The sequence below is a fragment of the Rhinoraja longicauda genome, chromosome 7 (assembly GCF_053455715.1).
Source record: "Rhinoraja longicauda isolate Sanriku21f chromosome 7, sRhiLon1.1, whole genome shotgun sequence".
Taxonomy (NCBI): Eukaryota; Metazoa; Chordata; class Chondrichthyes; order Rajiformes; family Arhynchobatidae; genus Rhinoraja; species Rhinoraja longicauda.
The window spans coordinates 45,832,539-45,852,430 of record NC_135959.1 but is presented as its reverse complement, the minus strand read 5'-3'; the positions used below and the strand labels follow the sequence as shown (position 1 = coordinate 45,852,430).

Here is a 19,892-nt window from a genome sequence, read left to right as displayed (position 1 = left end):
AAGGTTAAATGTTTTTTTTAAATATCAGGTAAAAACTGCTGACAGTGAACACCGACCGCAGAGTGCAGAAACCCTCGACCGGCAGATCTGTCCTTTGGGAAAGACAGCTTGATCTTAATCACATTCTACCGCAGTTTGTGCGCCACAGCGTTCAATTTTACTTGGGTTACCTTCTGCTTAGTCAATGTGAATGTTAAATTAATTTAGTGTCACCAGGAATACTTGACCTTGCCAGGATCTTTAGATTAATTACAATTTTAACAACGAGTAAAAAAAAATCTTGAGAAATAAATTCAGCTAATCAAATTCAAACAGTCACTCATATGAAACAACAATAAATCTGCTTTGGATGATACGCCTGTGTTTGAGTAGAAAATTTTGAGTGCGTGGTCAAAGATAGAACATTTCAGAAATATTTAAATGTACCTTCATCACCAAGGTCTCTGAAAAGATGATGGGTTTGTTTCTCTTTTGTAGCTCTTGTCATCAGTGTATCAATATCCTACAGAGGGTAAAAAAAAAACACAATTCAGGATGAGCAGAACTAAAATAATCTTAAATGTTATTTATGTTCTTTAGATACTCTGGATTTAGATACGATAGTGGCATTTAAGAAGCTTTAGAATAGGTACATGGATATTGAGCAGTGATTGGAGCGATATGGATCACGTGCAGACAGAGATTAGTTTAACGGCATCATGTTCAGCACAGATATTGTGAGCTGAAGAGCTTGTATCTGTGCTATACAGTTCTATCTCCTATCATGTTCAGCATAGACATTGTGGGCTGAAGGGCCTGTTCATGTGTGGTACTATTACGTCCTATGTTTTATCATGCTCAGCATAGACATTGTGGGCTGAAGGGCCTGTTCTTGTGCTGTATTGTTCTATGTTCCATGTCTTATCATGTTCGGCATAGACATTGTGGGCTGATGGGCCTGTTCATGTGCTGTACTTATCTATGTTCTTGATGTTTTTATTGACTGCTTGAGGAATACATTTTCCCCCCAAAAAGGACAAATTTGATGGATTTGGCCTCCCACCCGGTTGGACTATTCTGAAGTCTGATAAGAGGTTCATGGACAGAACTGAATGCTCATGGTCATCTGGTCTCATCAGGGCTGGGTAGAGATTCATTTGACCTGAGCCCCGCTGAGAGGTGTAGAGCAAGGTATAATTAGAGTTCAGTGCAATTCAGTTACAGTCAGTTTACTGCTGAGGCTCTAAATGATGTGACTTTCTTTGGCAGGAGACAAGGCTTGTGGTGGATCTGTATTTGCCACCAAAACTCTTAACCTGGGGTTCAGAGACATGGAGGAATTCTTAAGATTGTCATAAATAAAAAATAAATAACATTATATAAAATTAGCATTAATCATTAATAATATTCAATAAAATGGACTAGGCAAAAGGTACGTTTTGTTACGTAATAACATTCAGTGTGATATCTTATCAAATGCTTTTTGGAATTTCAGATATACTATAATCAATTGATTCCACCCTTTGAGCTTTTAGTTACATTCTCAAAAAGAGTCATCTGATATTCAAACATGATTTTCCCTTCATAAAACTATATTGTCTGTCTAATCACATTGTGATTTTACCCCATTGGTATTGATGAACTTTGTGGGTGACAGATGACTGACCAATGGTTCTCTTTTTTTGCCTTTTGTTAATTTCTTAAACAGCAGTAGCGGTAGAGTTGCTGCCTTACAACGCCAGAGACCCATGTTTGATCCTGACTACGGGTGCTGTCTGTACAGAGTTTGTACGTTCTCCCTGTGACCGCGTGGGTTATCTCCAGGTGCTCTGGTTTCTCTCCACAATCCAATGACGTGCAGGTTTGTAGGTTAATTGGGTTCTTGTAAATTTTCCCTAGTGTGCAGGATAGAACTAGTATACAGGTGATTGCTGATCGGCATGGACTCGGTGGGCTGAAGGGCCTGTTTCCACACTGTATCTCTAAACTAAACTAAGTAGTACATTTATTATCCTCAAATCTGTTAAGATTTTTTCCAGAATATTCTTACTTAAGCGACCACCACTTTCAGACAACTTGGAGTCTATAAAGGCCAGGAAATTTGGTATTAATTTCTACATTATTTATTTTTTAGTAATATTCATTACCTTGGTCATCATTAAACCCTTGGTTCCATTCCATTTCTGCAACATTTGCTTTCTTGTGTAAAGACTGATACAAAATATTTGAAACTTAAACTATTTCTATATTACCATAATTTTTCTTGCCACATACCCACATTTTCCTGCTATCTTTTTGCATATTTTATATTTCTTGCCAACTTACACTCATATTCTATTTTCTCTCTCTTCATCAAATTTGGTAATTTGGTATATCTTCAATCGGGCTTCTTGTTTATAAACTTTGTTTAACCATAATATTCTTGATATCGTAAGTTAGCTATGGATAGATCATTTCCTTGTGAAGTTATTATTTATTAAACTTTGTTTATCCAATGGCAGATCTTTTAATCTAATTTCCTGATCTAACTTAGTCAACACACTCCTCATATCTAGATAATTGGTCTTAGGCAAGGCACTAATTTCTAGCTGAGATGTCACTTTCTTGAATTCAATATTGCAATCACTCTTCTGGAGGATCCCTTAATGAGATTGCTAATTATCTTTATGATATATCACAAGATAAGATCTCAGATAACCTATTCCTCGGTTTGTTTGATGACCGATATTTCCAGAAACCGATCCTGAATATACTTAATGAACTGATCGCACAAAATATTTTTGCCAATTTGATTTATCAGTCGATATGGGAATAAACTCTCTCTTTATTATTATAAGATGTTTTCTATTAGATTTTTACATTATAGAAAGCTGTCAGGTTGCATCACAGTTTGGTTTGGGAACAACTCTGCCCAAGACTGCAAGATATTGCAGAAAGTTGTGGATGTAGCCCAGTCCACCACACAGACCAGAATCCTCACCATTGACATCATCTACACTTCATGCTGCCTTGTCATTCCTTCTTCTATCTGCACCTGCCTGGCTGAAGATACAGAAGCTTGAAAGCGTGCACCAGCAGACTCATAAACAGCTTCATACCCTGGGATCAGACTTCTGAACAGTCCTTACATAAGCTACGGTAATGTCCCATTCACCTCTACCCCATTGTGGATATTGAACTTTATCTTTGGAACTGATGCACAACATTGCTGAGAATTATATTCACAAGTTATAGGAGTAGAATTAGGCCATTCAGCCCATTGGGACTACTCTCCCATTCAATTATGGCTGATTTCTGTCTCCTCTGCATCTTCCCCTTTGCTCCACCTATTGTATTTGAGTTTGGCTTGATTGTACTTATGTACGGTATATTTGATCTGATTGGATAGCATGCAAAAAAAAGCTTTTCACTATACCTTGATGCACGTGATAATAATAATTTACACCTGCTATTTCTTGTTTCTTTAATGGTATTGTAAGAATGGAGAATTATTTCAAATGCAGAGAATATAATTTAAAAGAACACATACTGTTTATTACTTTACAATGACAATTTGGAAATCTTTCTCCCAAGATCAAGATATCAATCTGCATCTTCTACTTCAGTACATCATTTAAACTTTGGTTCTCAATTACAATTGGTAACATACAAAAGGGCAACAATCAAGAAAATCTGCAGCTGCTGGAAATCCAAAATAAATTAGTTTAATTAGTTTATTAGAGATCAGTCCTGATGAAGTGAATTCGACCTGAAACTGGTTCTCTTTCCACAGATGTTGCTGACCTCTCATGTTTTTCTTTAACATTTTCTATTTTTATTGCAGCCATTGTGTGGTGCTTTGATGAACCTTGTGCAAAATTGGCCAATGCTACCTAACCTTGGTGAAGGGATATTAATTTTATTGTTGTATTGTATGTGCAATTTGAAACTGGATCTGTGACTGGTGTGCTGTACTATTTTAAGGACCTGCCAAATCTCAGTGGAATAGTTTTATTCAAACTATTTTGAATAACGTCAAAGGACGATAAATATGAGTCTGACCACCTGCTGGCAATATGTGGGGAATTCATTATTCATTCACCCGGGACAAGGAGAAGGAGAATCAAGTTTGAATACCTTTGATTAATGTGAATGCGAGAGTCAGCTAGAGGATCAAAGATAAAATTGAATGATTAAATGTTATATCTTCCAATGAAAATCAAAACAGATCGTGGAGTCCAAAGTATTTAAAAATGTTGCATTTGCTTTAATATTAGTGTTCTTTAACTTTTTCAATGATGCTGGTAATTATGATTTGAGGAATGTACATACCATGGTGTCAAACATGTTTGCATTTATAATTTCGGACATATGGGTGGAAAAAAGTCGTTGAATAATTTAGCGATTTAAAATTTCAACAAATTTATCAATTTTATTGAATTACCTGACGAACACCCCAACATAATAATTTGTGGCCATAGTATTTGCTGGCGATCTTATTTGTTAAATAAATGATTTAATAAACAATGACATTCAATGAAACCAAATTGCAGCTATCTGCTGCAAGACTCACCTGCTTTGTTAATTTCTTTTTATTCAGCTTACCTAGGTATGAAATAGAATAACATTACATTTAGATTAGTGTGTAAATATGAACATGTTACTGTATATACTGTCAGATCACCTTCATGACTGGCATGCTGAAAAGGAAACTAGATGTGGATATCCTTAAAAATAAATGTGTACAGGTCATCACAGCAGGTAATGGTTCCACAAACTGGATGTCAGTATAGATAACCCTATTTAAAGAGGGTGTAAGGGAACAGAAAATTACAAAACAGTTATCCTAAAGGAAAATCTTAGGGAAAATACTGGAGTATTATCTCTTATCTCAGGACACTGAGATAATAATATTAATCTAGAGTTAAAGATTCATGAAAAGGAAATCATTATTGACAAATCTATTTTTTTTAGGTTGTAACTAGCAGAATAGAGAAGGAGGAACCAGTGCATGTGAAATATGTAGACTTTTACTCTTTAGACTTTACTTTAGAGATCCAGTGCTGAAACAGGCCTTTCAGCCCACTGAGTCCGCACTGACCAGCAGTCACACTGTACACCAGCACTATCCTGCACACTAGGGACAATTTAAAAATTACACAAGCCAATTAACCTACAAACCTGCCTGTCCGTGGAGTCTGGGAGGAAACTAGAGGACCGGGAGAAAACCCACGGGGTCACAGGAAGAACGTACAAACTCCGTACACACAGTACCCATAGTCAGGATCAAACTCGGGTCTCTGGCGCTGTAAGGCAGTGACTCTACCGCTGAACCGCTGTGCCGCACGATTCCTTGGAAGGCATTTGAATTATCAAAATTAGAACATGCAGGGCTCGGGTTGGTAAACATTCATGTATTGCGATAATGGACAGAAAATAGAGAGGAGAAATAAACCGATTATTTTCAGACTTGGAGGTATGGAGAAATGCTTCCAACAGTTTACAAAATATATGAAAGACTTGGATGAGGGGACCAAATATAATATATCCCAGATTGTTGATAATGCCAAGCTAGATGGCTGTGTGGGCTATGAGGACAATGCAGAGGCACTTCCAGGGGCCACTGTGACAAGTGACATCTCACCCATTCCATCTCATTTCATCATGTTTATTGTCCTTTAAGTTCTATGGCCTTCCAACCTCCCTTGATCTTTCTTTCCATGTTAACCTCTCATTTGGCTACTGTAACTTTCCTCCGGCGGCCTGGCTAATCCCACCTCCGCAATCATAGTCCATCCATCTTACTCTACCCATCTTCCAAACAAATCCCCTTTATCTGAATCCATCTATTATTTGTAGAAACAAGGAACTGCTGATGCTGGTTACAAAACAGGACACAAAGTGCTGGAGTAACTCAGCGTGTCAGGCAGCAATTCTAGAGAACACAGATAGCAGGAGAGCACCACTTTGTGTCCTTTTCTTCCCACCTATCACTTGTCAGGATTTATCCTGACCCCACCTTGCTTTTCCACCTTTCTCCTCTTTACTCCAATCAAAATGAAGACGGCTCAATCCAAAACATCATCTGCCCATTCCCTCACCAGATGTTGCCTGACCGCTGAGATTTTCCAGCACTTTGTCTTTTGTTCAAGATTCCAGCATCTGTAGTCTTTTGTGTATCCATCCATCTTTGATCATTTCCTTCTATCACACTCCAATGGCACAATCATAAAATCACTTGCTTCGTTTTCCAGCTGTCAGCGGAGTTTTCCCAATCCCTTGTATATAAACATCCATAATGTCAAATGGTCTCGCCTTTAACCACCTGTTTTCCATGACATTTCAATGTCTACCATCTGCTCACACACTGATTTCCACCTCTGAACCTCCAATCCCCATTAAACCCATTATTTCCCCATACCCTTTCAGCTCCAGTCCAAGAGACACTGATTTGAAAGGATTTAGTAGGAAACTGGTTTAATCATTTATGATCAGATGTAACAGAACCACTTAAAGCACTTTCTGTCAAAACACTGACTTTCAAAATAATCTCAGAATAAAAATTATTTTCTTGGACAAATCTCTCCTTTGTTGTTCACTCTATCCTCCAAAAGATTGAGAAGAATGTGCACTTATTTGCCACTAAGATGCCTACGCTTCTCACTACCCGACTGGTTCTGATTGCCAATTCTCTTCCTATACTTAGCCCAGTGATTTTCCCTACTCCTTTTGTTGACCTTTTGTTCAGAAAAATAATTTTTCCTGACCCTTTTTTCATCCTGTTCATTGTGCGGAATTTTATCAACAAGGAAGTGAAACACAGGTCAATATACCACGGGTGGGAAGGAACTGCAGATTCTGATTTATACTGAAGATAGACGCAAAATGCTGGAGTAACTCCGCGAGTCAAGCAGCATCTCTGGAGAAAGGGAATTGGGTTAGAACCCTTCTTCAGACCCTGTATACCACCATCACTTACGTAATGTATGGAAGTGTATAAAATAACACAAACTCGAAAGTATCATACATATAGCATTGCCTAGACTGGTGAGAAATACAACCCTGTTTTGCTCAGTATAAAGTTTTAATTAATGAGTGTGAGAATTTTTTTCTCCTTGGTTTCCTCCTGCCTTTCCCAAATGCACTTGCTTCTGAGTTCACACCTGTTTGCTGATGATCTGTGTCCATAGGCATGTGGTAGGGCTGCTTTTACTTTTCAGTAAGGTAGAGTCTCAGGTACAGATTGCTGAGAACTTCATCACAAATTGTTCTTAGCAATGAGGAGCAATGCTGAAATGTAATTTTTTTTCACAAAAGGACACAAATTGCCAGAGTAATTCGGCAGGTCAGGCAGCATCTCTGGAGAACATGGATAGGTAACGTTTTAAGTCAAGACTCTTCTCCAGACAGTCTGAAGAAGGGTCTCAACCCTAAATATCACCTATCCATGTACTCCATGGATGCTGCCTGACCTGCTGAGTTATTGCAGCACTTTGTGTCCTTTTGTGTATTAACCAGCATCTGTAGTTCTTTGTTTCTCATTCTATAAATTTCTGCACTTGTTTTTAAAAACCATCATTGTGGTATATTTTAAATATTTGTGTAATAGTAATTATTGTTAGCATTTAAAAGAAGCAGGGCAACTATTTACAAAAAGGCACCATGGGAGTGCAATATATTAAATTTTCCACCTCTGTCCTTTGAAAAAGCACAGAAGTCCGCCTGCACATCATATCAAGTTCATCACGCATGCCAAAACCACATTTGAGATGGAGATGAAGAGTATATTAATATATTGCAGCGTGTCTGTGTGTTTGCCTGGCGTGTGCATCTGTGTCTGTGCACTCTGATGACCAGCAAGAGACAGCTAATGTGGAGACACATGTTACAAGATCCTTGGGAATGTCAATGGACCAGTGCGAGCAAATCACCAATGAGTTCTCTGTATCGACCTTTCAGGGAGGTTGTTGAAAAGACTTGTGCGGTCTGAGCTCAGCAATTCATTAGATAACATCTCCATGGAAACTTTGTTAACATTACTTAAGACTGGTGGATACAAAGCCAAGAATTTTATTAACATTCCTTTATTAAAACCAAGAGAATTCATATTATTGGTGGTACAGTTGCCAATTTTATCTCCTTCCGACACCTTCCAATGCCCTGGGACAAAGATCTATCTCCCTTCTTCCTTGTCCCATCTCCTTCTAGTTTCTCTCATCTTTTTCTGTCTTTCTGCCTCCTCTCTTTACTGTGACCATTGTATTCACAAGATCCATCTTCAACTCATTTGATTCTATTTCCATTAAGCTTGCCCACCTGCCTTCCCTTCCTGGTCCTCATTTAGTTGATATTATTATTATTATCATACCAATGTCTCTACTTGCAAAGGAGACTGAGGAAATTTGGCATGTCTCCAATGACTCTTACAAACTTCTACAGATGCACCATGGAAAGCATACTGTTTAGTTGCATTACAACTTGGTTTGGGAACAGCTCTGCCCAAGACTGCAAGAAATTGTAGAGTTGTGGATGTAGCCCAGTCCATCACATAAATCAGACATTCCACAATTGACTCCATCTACACTTCATGCTGCTTGGAAAAGCAACCAACATAATCAAAGACTTGTACCACCCAGATTTTCCTTCTCCTCCCTGTTCCAATCCAGCAGAAGATACAAAAAGCACGCACCACCAGACTCAGCAACAGCTTCTTTCCCTCTGTCTGATTCACCTCTATCCCATTGCGGTCATTGGACTTTGTGTATGGAACTGATGCACAATGCTGACAACTACATTCTGCACATTGTATCCTCCCCTCCGTTCTATTTATTGTATTAGAGTTTGACTTGAGTGTATTTATGTATAGTATATCTGTTCTGTTTGGATAGTAAGCAAAACAAACTTTTCACTGTAACATAGTACACATGATAGTCATAAGCCTAATCCTAAACCTAATAATTAAATCAGCAACATCATCCAAAAACACAGCATCAGTTTTCACATATTCACCGATATCACCCACTCCAATTCACAGCAAGATCTCAACTCCTCCACGATTTCTAATCTATCAAACACAGTATGCAATATCCAGCAGTTGGCTCAGAGTATGGAGAAGACCGAAGCACAGGTTTCTGGTCCATGCTGCAGCCTTCGTTTTCTAGCCATCAACATAATGCCTACCAAATGGTCTCAAACTGAGCCAGATTTGGTATCATACTTGACCACTGGATGAGCTACAAATAATATACCGGCACCTTCACTCAGATAACCTATTTCCACCTCTACCGTGAACCCCACCTTTGATTTCTCCTAATGTAATTCATCTGCTGCTGAAATCCCATTCATGCCTTTGTTACATACAGACTTGTCTCTTCCAATACACTCTTGGCTGGCATCGTAATTCTACTCATCGGTCTGAAGTAGTTTGGGCACAGTAGGGGCGGCACAGTAGCGCAGTTGCTGCCTTACTGCACCAGAGACCCAGGTTCGATCTTCACTGTGGGTGCTGTCTGTACGAAGTTTGGATGTTCACCCTGTGACTGCATGGGTTTTCTCCAGGTGCTCCACTGAAGCAATGCTTTCGATTTAAAAATCCTCATTATTTTTCTAATCCACTGGTACTCTCAGCTTTCTTAATCTCAATAATCTATCCCCCTGAGATTTGTTTGTTCTTCTTGCCACCGTAGCTTTGCTGAAACAAATTACTCCAAGTGTAGAGTTGACAACTCAATAGGCTCTGTAATTCCTTACAACATTTATTTCTATTCCCTCCCTCCTTTGTGTTTCTACTGCTTGTCCTTAAATGTCCATGCTATTTGCCTCCACTGTTCTTTGATTAAAGAGCTGCTAAACTGGTTCAGAAATGACCAAGGAGTGAAATTATTTGGTCCCAACTATAAAGTACCATTGAACCGTTAACATTGCTAGCATGTAAGCAGCTCATTGGAAGCTACAGGAAGCTGAGGAAAGACTCAGCTTCCTTAGTGCTAGATGGACAATGCTAAGAGGGATGTCAAGGAAATGTATACAAATTATATAGTATTACTTCTTCCTTATCGCTACCTCAGTTCACTCGGCCTAACAATATTCCTGCACCATCACTAAGTCAAACTTTATGCCCCTTGATCTTCCTTTTACCCATCCACATACATTTCCAATGCCTCCCTCCCAAGTATCTTCAGCTTGTCCTCAAATGTATTCATGCTATTTGCCTCACCTGTTCTTTGACTAAAGCTATTAGGTTAGTTAAGAACCGACAAAGGAATGAAATTATTTGGCACCAGCATCCACCCAGACCCAGTGGATTGTGATTTAGTAAAAGAGGGTTGTAAGCATCAGATAAACGTAATAAGAAGTTAGTATAGACAAAGTAGATAAGAGTATAATATCCTAACAACCAGAATTTAACAGGCATTCTAAAAACATTTAAAAAAAACACAGTGTTTATGGGCAAAAATCCGACCACAACAGAAGCCAAAGCTGTTTTCAATGGAAATAGTATTTCACATTGAAGTGGCAGAAAGTAACACGTAATCCGCAGTATAATCCCCACCGAAACTGTTGTTTTACCTGTTTCTGAAAGGGAGAGGTATAGAGAAGAATGATAATTTGGGCTAAGTTGGACAGAAGTTTGCACATCAACAACTAAAGCAAGGAATCAATATCAAAATTAGATCAAGCCTACAGACGGAGCTATAGCACTCTGTTTTGAATAAAAGAATGTGAATGTGTTGGGGAGGAATCAGTCTCATGACAGGGAAAAACGAGGGTGAATTAAATACCCTTTGTGCATTTTGCTAACATGATCTCACACGGATGCCAATTGTATTACTCATGTAAAGCTTAAGAAAAGAATATTGTAATGTCAAACTAAGATTTATGCCATCAAGGGGGCATTTCTGTCAGGCTGCATCACTGAAAGGACTGGATACAAAAATAATAAAGTCACTTGGTAACATCACTACTTGTAATTCTTCAGTAGAAAGACAATATATATATATATAGCTTTAAACAAAGTGTAATCCAGATAGGATTGTACATTTATATTTCCTCCTTTTTCTTTACAATTGCACATATCTGTGAATTGTGGGGGGTAAAATGGAGAAAGAAGTTAGTATAGGCAAAGTAGATAAGAGTATAATATCCTAACAACCAGAATTTAACAGGCATTCTAAAAACATGAAGTTATCATGTTTGGCTAATGATACAAAATCAAGCTTTATCACTGCTAGTTTTTATTGGCTTCCATACAGCTGGATGAATAAGTACATTTGTAGGGGGAGAAGGATTTACTCGCTGTGGAGCTGCTGCAATAACAACACAATCTTTGTAGAATTTATAGATTTTGTTGAGAACTCCCTTTTGAAATGTCTTTGATCATTGCCCATGCAGGTTCTGGTTTAATGAGCACTTTTAAAAATTTGCAAATATTATTGCTCTCAGTAAATCAAACTCTTCTTTATATTCTATCCCATTCTTCTTTATATTATTTCCCATTCTTCTTTATATTCTTACTGGTAGAAAATGTTTCCTAATTCAGAATCATCATGTAGTAAACTTATAAAAAGCTGCATTTTATTGCAGCCTCCCAATGATCCATGGTATTTAACAAAAGTTTTTTTTTTCCTATATCTTACACACGTGTTTCAAACTAATCACCCTTTACCACCACAGGAAAGGTAGACTGTATCACAGAAGGTTGGAGGGGCGATGTTTGACTTCCAAAGTTTATTTTGCAGCTTCCATTAGCATTCAACAGGAATCAGGAGTGTTTAATTTTCAAATGTACCGAAACAGAATAATGAAATGAACAGATATAAAAGCAAGAACCTGCCTAGAATGAGACTTTAGAAGATTATACAAATAAAAAATAAAACGGCAAGTTTATTTGACGTTACTCTAAGAGACTGCCAGTGTGAGAACATTGTAAAACACACTAAAATCTGTGAATATATCATTTTACAGAGTTTTCTTCTGTTGCAATACACACGAATAATTTAATTCTAATTCATCAACATATTACAAATGACTGTTGAGCCATATTTTTAAAACAAATCAGCGAGATAGCAAGAAGCATGGAGTTTTAAAACCAAGTGGTCCCAAGGAACAATAATAATGTAAATTATACGCAGTACTGTATTTAACGTAGAAAAACATTCAAAATAATTCCACAGGAAAGTTATCGAACAGAAAATTGCTAGAGTCACAAAAGGAGATATAATAATCCAATGATCAAAAACCTGATTAGGTAGGTTTTAAAAAGCTGGGTTCACAGCATTCACCGGAACAGCAATTAAATTTGGGGATGCCAATGAAGAGGCAAGAATTGGAAGTTAAGGCTGGAGGAGATTACAGAGGAACGGAGGGGCAGGGCCAAAGAGGGTGAGAATTTAAAAATTAAGGAGTTGCTAAATTCTGAGAGCAAAGTCGCTGGAGTAACTCAGCAGGTCAGGCAGCATCTCCGGAGAAAAGGAATAAGTGATGTTTTGAGTCGAGACCCTTCTTCAGACTGAGAGATCGGGGAGAGGGAAGCTTTACTCCAGCCTCCCGCAGACCTCCACCAGCAACTCTGCCGACCCCCGCCTCCCATCAGCAGCCCGAGTGGGGTGGCGGCTCCAGGCTGCAGGTGGGCGCTGGGGGTCAGCAGAGTCGCTGGTGGAGGTCAGCGGGGTGTTGGAGTAAAGAGATGCTGTCTGACCCGCTGAATTACTCCAGCATTTTGAGTCTATCTTTGGTGTAAACCAGCATCTGCAGCTCTTTCCTACACAGCAAAGTGGTGATGTGTGACTAGCATTTAGTACAGTTGAAACATAAGTGGTGATGCTCGATGACCTTTGGTTTATTAAGAACAAAGTTGGATCTAAACAAAATGTAGTTATTATGTGCAGATAGACTGAAGTCAAGTGGATGTCTAAAATAGTTAAATTTAAAACCTTACCACATGTGCATACAAAGAGATGTAATGTTGAAAGTGTTTTGAGTAACAAGGCAGAGCAATGATTTACCAGGATTATTGTGCAATAGTGAATGAATCTAAAATGCATTTATGTTTTAACTATGTAACTAAATAAAAAATCCAGGATATACGGAATGAATTATTTCAATGAATGGTAAGCTAGTAGATCAAACAGCAGGAATGCATTTTTAAAAACTGGATGGCGATTCAGGGAACTGCAGATGCTGGAACCTTACATAGTACACAAACTGTTGCAGTAACTCAGCAGGTCAGGCAGCATCTGTGGAGGAAAGAAAGACCCTGACCCAGACGTCACCTATGTACGTTCTCCAGAGATGATACCTGACCATCTGAGTTACTCCAGCACTCTGTGTTCTACAAAAAAAAAATTAAGTATACTCCAAGGGCCAAGAAGGTACATTAAGATGAGGAATCCCACAGATAAATATTGATCACAACAAACATGAAATGAATAAAGAGGTACACAATAAATAACAATCATGGAAAAATGTGAATAAGTGTTATGGAAAAGAAGCTAAAAGACTGGGATAGGATACTATTTGTCGACAGCAAGGAACTTAAAAGTAAAAAGATACATTTAATGTATTATTAACGGTTTAGCATTTGAGACTGAAAGCAACAAAATTCTTTATCCCACTATTTTGAGTAGGAACACCTCATATCCATTGTGTTCGAAGGACATTGATTTCATTGACCATTGAAGATTTGTGACAGAGGAAAGAATATGATAGAAACAGCAGCAAATTTTAAAATAAGCTGTGATAGGAAGATTTGTAACAGGTCAAATGGTAAAGGGAGTAAACAAGTTGCTTTGTTTCTGTCAAGCAAGGTGATGCACTGATTCGGAGAGTCAAAGCATGTTATTTTGTATTATTACATGAAGATAAGTTGTACCAGTTGAACAACTTGAGACAAACCATAAATTGTTGCTTTGTTCACTTGCTATAAAACAAAGTATCTTAAGTAATCTGAATGTGACCTTGATTTACCAACTGTTTGTGTCCAAGAATGGCCGGATGGTTGGTTGGTGTGTAAACAATAAGAGTATCAATGGGCATCAATGGGCAATATTGTTTCACCTTGTTTTATGGCATCACGGCGTGGAAAAAGGACAATGTGGGCATATGTATAGGAGCGAGAGAACAAATTTTAAATTCTGAATAGAGAAGTACTTCTGCATATTTAATGCTTAAATATTAAGACTTATTGAAGCACAACTGAATCTAAATCCAGATTTTCATGCTCTGAAAAAGGTGGAACGTCACTCTTAAGTAGTGACCATGTGAGTGGTACTGCAGCCTTCCCCTTGTATATATCAATTTAATATGATTGATTGCAAGATACAGCATAGGAACAGGCCCTTCGGCTCACTGAATCCATGCTGGCCATCACTCACCGGTTCACATTAGTTTAATGTCATCCCACTTTGTCACACACTCCCGACACGCTTGGGGCAATTTTACAGAGGTCAATTAGCCTAGAACTTCGCACAACTTTGGAATGTGGGAGGAAACTGGAGCACAGGGAGGAAACCCACGCAGTCACAGGGAGAATATGGCAAACTCTGCACATATAGCACAAGGTCAGGATTGAATCTGGGTATCTGGCGCTGTGAGGTAGCAATACCAGCTACACCACTGTGCCGGCCTTAAATGGCTTTAAATTAAATGGATTTGGCTATGCCAAGGTCTGGACAGTTAAAAAAAAAAATCTTTATAGCTCAGATTTTGTGGCGTTAACCGCAAACAAAAGCCTTCACAAAGCTTGAGGGATCTCTGACAAAAATCTATTTTCTGACTTCTATCTTTGTTTCTATGTTGCTGTCATGCATTAGTTTAATGGAGTGTGTCGCAGACAGTAGCTGTGATGCTGCCAAGCTGGCCAAGGAGCCAATCACATCAAGAATCCTTGGTCAACACACAAAGGAAAAAGCACAATTTTTAATTATTTTATAGATTGTTAAATAAAGACTGGAATGAAGTTTAATTGTTAAATAAAGACATGAATCAACTAAATGCTGAAAGTTTATTGCATTTAAATGTTTTTGCCTTTACATTTACTTTATTTTGAAATATTTGGCTGAGCGGATTACAATTTATAAACAAAGAACTTATGTAATTATGGTACACTGTGCCATTAAAAACTCGCATGGTCCTTTTATAAGGAATTATATTTTCAGTGGATGTCACAAGACCAGTTTTTAAACAGCTTAAATTTATGGCAATGCAATGGTGATATTCACAGATGATTGCCGTGTTCAGTTCCATCTACAACTCTTCAAATAATGAGGTGGCTTGTGCCTGCATGTAGGTAGACTTGCAAATAAATGTTCAGCCTAAGACTGATGAATGCAAACATTAGAACATACATAGAACGGTACAGCACAGGAACGAGCCCTTTGACCACAATATTTAAACCAAATTTGAAGCCATTATAATTAATAATCTTATTCATTATTAATATGAATAATTACTTTATTAATTACATATTATTAAGATAATTGTAAATCTTATGAAAGATTTTATATACTGATATAGTGAAAGTGATAAAAAGGAATTCAAGTTCAATGCAAACCTGTTATTCATACCAAAAAGTCAAATTAGTGATTGCCAGATCAAAATTTTGCATTACTAAAATTACATAGATGTAAACAAATATCTCTGAATTTCAGTTTAGTTTAGTTTAGAGATGCGTCACAAACACAGGCCCTTCGGCCCACTGGGTTCGCACCGACCAGCGATCCAGTAGCACTATATACACACTAGGAACAATTTACGATTCTTACCAAAGCCAATTAACCTACAAACCTGCATGTCTTTGGAGTGTGGAAGGGAACTGGAGCACCCGGGGACAATGGGAAGAATGGACAAACTCCGTATAGACAGCACCCGTAGTCAGCATTGAACTTGGGTCTCTGGCGCTGTAAGGCAGCAATTCTACCACTGCATCACCGTGCCACCACAAATGTTATAACCATTTTTTTAATAGTGAAAGCATGAATAATAGAGGGCCATTTGGCTCATTCATCAACTTCATCACCAATTTTCATCCTGCACTCAAATTTACCTGGACCATCTTTGACACCTCCCTCCCCTTTCTTGATCTCACAGACTCAATCACAAGAAATAGACTACTGACTGACATCTATTACAAACCCACTGACTCATACAACTATCTCGACCACACTTCTTCCCACCCTGCTTCCTGCAAAGACTCTATCCCCTACTCCCAATTCCTCTATCTACGCCGCATCTGCACCCAAGATGAGGTGTTTAATACTAGAACATCCGAGATGGCCTCATTCTTTAGGGAATGAGGGTTCCCCTCTCCCATAGCTCCTCGGTACCCCGCAGCTCTGCCCTTGCTCCCCTCCCCCTAGTCGCAACAGAGTCCCCCTAGTCCTTACCTTCCACCCCATCAGCCGTCGCATACAAGAAATAATCCTCCAAAATTTCCGCCACCTCCAACGGGATCCCACAACTAGCCACATTTTCCCATCTCCACCCCTTTCCGCCTTCCGCAGAGACCGTTCCCTCCAAAACTCCATGGTTAACTCATCCCTTCCCACCCAAACCACCCCCTCCCCAGGTACCTTCCCCTGCAACCGCAGAAGATGCAACACATGTCACTATACCTCCTCCCTCGACTCTGTCTAGGGACCCCGACAGTCCTTTCAGGTTAGGCAGAGGTTCACTTGCACCTCCTCCAACCTCATCTACTGTATCCGCTGTTCAAGACGTGCTCATATACATCGGCGAGACCAAACGCAGACTGGGTGATCGCTTCGCGGAACACCTTCGCTCAACCCGCGTGAACCAACCTGATCCCCCGGTTGCTGGACACTTTAATTCTCCTTCCCATTCCTACACAGACTTTTCTGTCCTCGGTCTCCTTTGTCATAGTGAGGCTAAAAACAAATTGGAGGAACAGCATCTCATATTTGGCTTGGGCAGCTTACAGCCCAGTGGTATGGATATTGATTTCTCTCACTTCAGGTAGCCCCGGCATTCCCTCTCTCTCTATCCCTCCCCTACCCAAGTCGCACGAGCTTCTCATTTTCACCCTACAAACAGCTATTTCCTTTATCGTTACTTTTTTGTATATCTTTCATTCATTGTTCTTTATCTCTCCACATCACCGTCTATATCTCTTGTTTCCCTTATCCCTAACCAGTCTGAAGAAGGGTCTTGAACCGAAACATCACCCATTCCTTCTCTCCAGAGATGCTGCCTGTCCTGCTGAGTTACTCCAGCTTTTTGTGTCTATCTTTTGTCTCATTTATCTTGTTCCACTCATCAACGTTACCCAGACAAACCTGCACCTTGATTTATTTTTTATTCTCTAATAAATGTATTCAGTTTAGAAGATGGCATCAAGTCAATGTAAGGTCACGTTCATGAACTGAGCAACTTTGGAAGTGTTATAGAATATATAGCAATGGATCTAACCGCTTGCTTTTAAGGACTCTTATAGAATTGGGAAATGATATTGTGTCAGGCTACAATATCAGACATTCAACCTTATTTGAGAAAGCCATAGACATTTTTTGTGGAGCACCACACATTATGTTATACTAAATATAGACTGAATAGTATTCACTGTTCTGAAAAATGTGTTTTTCATTACAAATAAGTGAGACATTTATACTGGGATTGGAACAGTCACAAGTATTCATGGGAGGTTTTGTTCAACTTTGAAAGCAAACCATAAAAAGTGTTTTGCTGCTATTCTTCTTTAACACAGCTGTCTATATTTGAATTTTGTCCTGTAATATCTCAAAGTGAAATCGTCCTGGAATTTGAATTTAAATTAGGTTAATTTTAAATAATTCGTGGAAACATAGAAAATAGGTGCGGGAGGAGGCCATTTGGCCCTTCGAGCCAGCACCGCCATTCATTGTGATCATGGCTGATCATCTACAATCAGTAACCTGTGCCTGCCTTCTCCCCATATCCCTTGATTCCACTTGCCCCTGGAGCTCTATCTAACTCTCTTTTAAATTCATCCAGTGAATCGGCCTCCACTGCCTTCTGTGGCAGAGAATTCCACAAATTCACAACTTTCTGGGTGAAAAAGTTTCTTCTCACCTCAGTTTTAAATGGCCTCCCTTTTATTCTTAGACTGTCTCCTGGTTCTGGACTCCCCCAACATTGGGAACATTTTTCCTGCATCTAGTTTGTCTAGTCCTGAAAAGGACCCATTTATTCCTACTCTTGGCTTCCTCTCTGCCAACCAATTCTCTATCCATGTCAATACCCTACCCCCAATACCATGTGCTCTAATTTTGCTCACCTCCCATGTGGTACCTAATCAAAGCTTTCTGAAAGTCTAGATACACTACATCCATTGGCTCTCCTTCATCCATTTTACTTGTCACATCCTCAAAAAATTCCAGAATATTAGTCAAGCAGGATTTCCCCTTCATAAATCTATGCTGACTTGGACCAATCCTTTTACCGCTATCCAAATGCGCCGTTATTACATCGTTAACAATTGACTCCAGCATCTTCCCCACCACCAATGTCAGGCTAACTGGCCTATAATTCCCAGTTTTCTCTCTCGCTCCTTTCTTGAAAAGTGGGATAACATTAGCTACCCTCCAATCCACAGGAACTGATCCTGAATCTATTGAACATTGGAAAATGATCACCAATGCGTCCACGATTTCTACATCCCCGAGTACCCTTGGATGCAGATCTTCAGGCCCAAGGGATTTATCAGCCTTCAGTCCCATCAGTCTACCCAATACTATTTCTTGCCTAATGCAAATTTCTTTCAGTTCCTCTGTCTTTCTTGATCCTCTGTCCACTCGTACATCTGTGAGATTGTTTGTGTCTTCCTTAGTGAAGACAGATCCGAAGTACCTGTTCAACTCTTCCGCCATTTCCTTGTTACCCAGAGTAATTTCACCCGTTTCTGCCTTCAAGGGACCCACATTTGTCTTTACTAATCTTTTTCTCTTAACATACCTAAAAAAGCTTTTACTGTCCTTCTTTATATTCTTGGCCAACTTCGCTTCGTACCTCATCTTTTCAGCCCGTATTGCCCTTTTTGCTATCTTCTGTTGTCCTTTGAAAGTTGCCCCCTCCTCTGGCTTCCCGCTACTCTTTGCTATCTTATACATCTTTTCTTTTAGTTTTATTCCATCTCTAACTTCCCTTGTCAGCCACGGTTGCCTCTTACTCCCCTTAGAATCTTTCTTCTTCTTTGGAATGAAATGATCCCTGCATCTTCTGGATTATGCCCAGAAATTCCTGCCATTGCTGTTCCACCGTCATTCCTGCTAGGATCCATTTCCATTCGACCTTGGCCAGCTCCTCTCTCATGCCTTCATAGTCCCCTTCGTTCAACTGCAACACTGACATTCCTGGTTTAACCTTCTCCCTCTCAAATTGCAGATTAAAACTAATCATATTATGGTCACTACCTCCAAGCGAATCCTTTACCTTGAGTTCCCTTATTAAATCTAGTTCATTGGACAACACTAAATCCAGAATTGCCTTCTCTCAGGTAGGCTCCAGTACAAGCTGCTCTAAGAATCCATCTCGAAGGCACTCTACAAACTCCCTTTCTTGGGGTCCAGAATCAACCTGATTTTCCCAGTCGACTTGCATATTGAAATCCTCCATTACTACAGTGGCATTACCTTTGTTACATGCCAATTTTAACTCCTGCTGCAACTTACACTCTATATCCAGGCTATTGTTTTGGGGTCTGTAGATAACTCCCATTAGTGTCTTCTTACCTTTACATTTCGTCAACTCTATCCACGGTGACTCTACATCGTCAGTCCCAATGTCACCCCTCACAAGGGACTTAATTTCATCCCTCACCAACAGAGCTACCCCATCTCCTCTGCCCACCTGCCTGTCCTTTCTATAAAAAGCGATGTAATTCACTCATACCTCCAGAATTTGGTGGTGACACAGTGGGCGCGGCGGAGGAACAGTTGCCTTAC

At 39.3% G+C, this 19,892-nt stretch overlaps 1 protein-coding gene across 1 annotated transcript in view; it reads right to left on the bottom strand.

Annotated features, from left to right (window-relative positions):
- micu2 (mitochondrial calcium uptake 2) overlaps window positions 1-19,892 on the bottom strand; it is a 253,868-nt gene that overhangs the window by 93,911 nt on the left and 140,065 nt on the right. The window contains exons 4-5 of the mRNA XM_078402428.1: window positions 4,532-4,563; window positions 427-502 (exon numbers count right to left, since the gene is read on the bottom strand). Of these exons, the coding sequence (XP_078258554.1) occupies window positions 427-502; window positions 4,532-4,563 (108 nt within the window). The remainder of the gene's footprint in view (window positions 1-426; window positions 503-4,531; window positions 4,564-19,892) is intronic.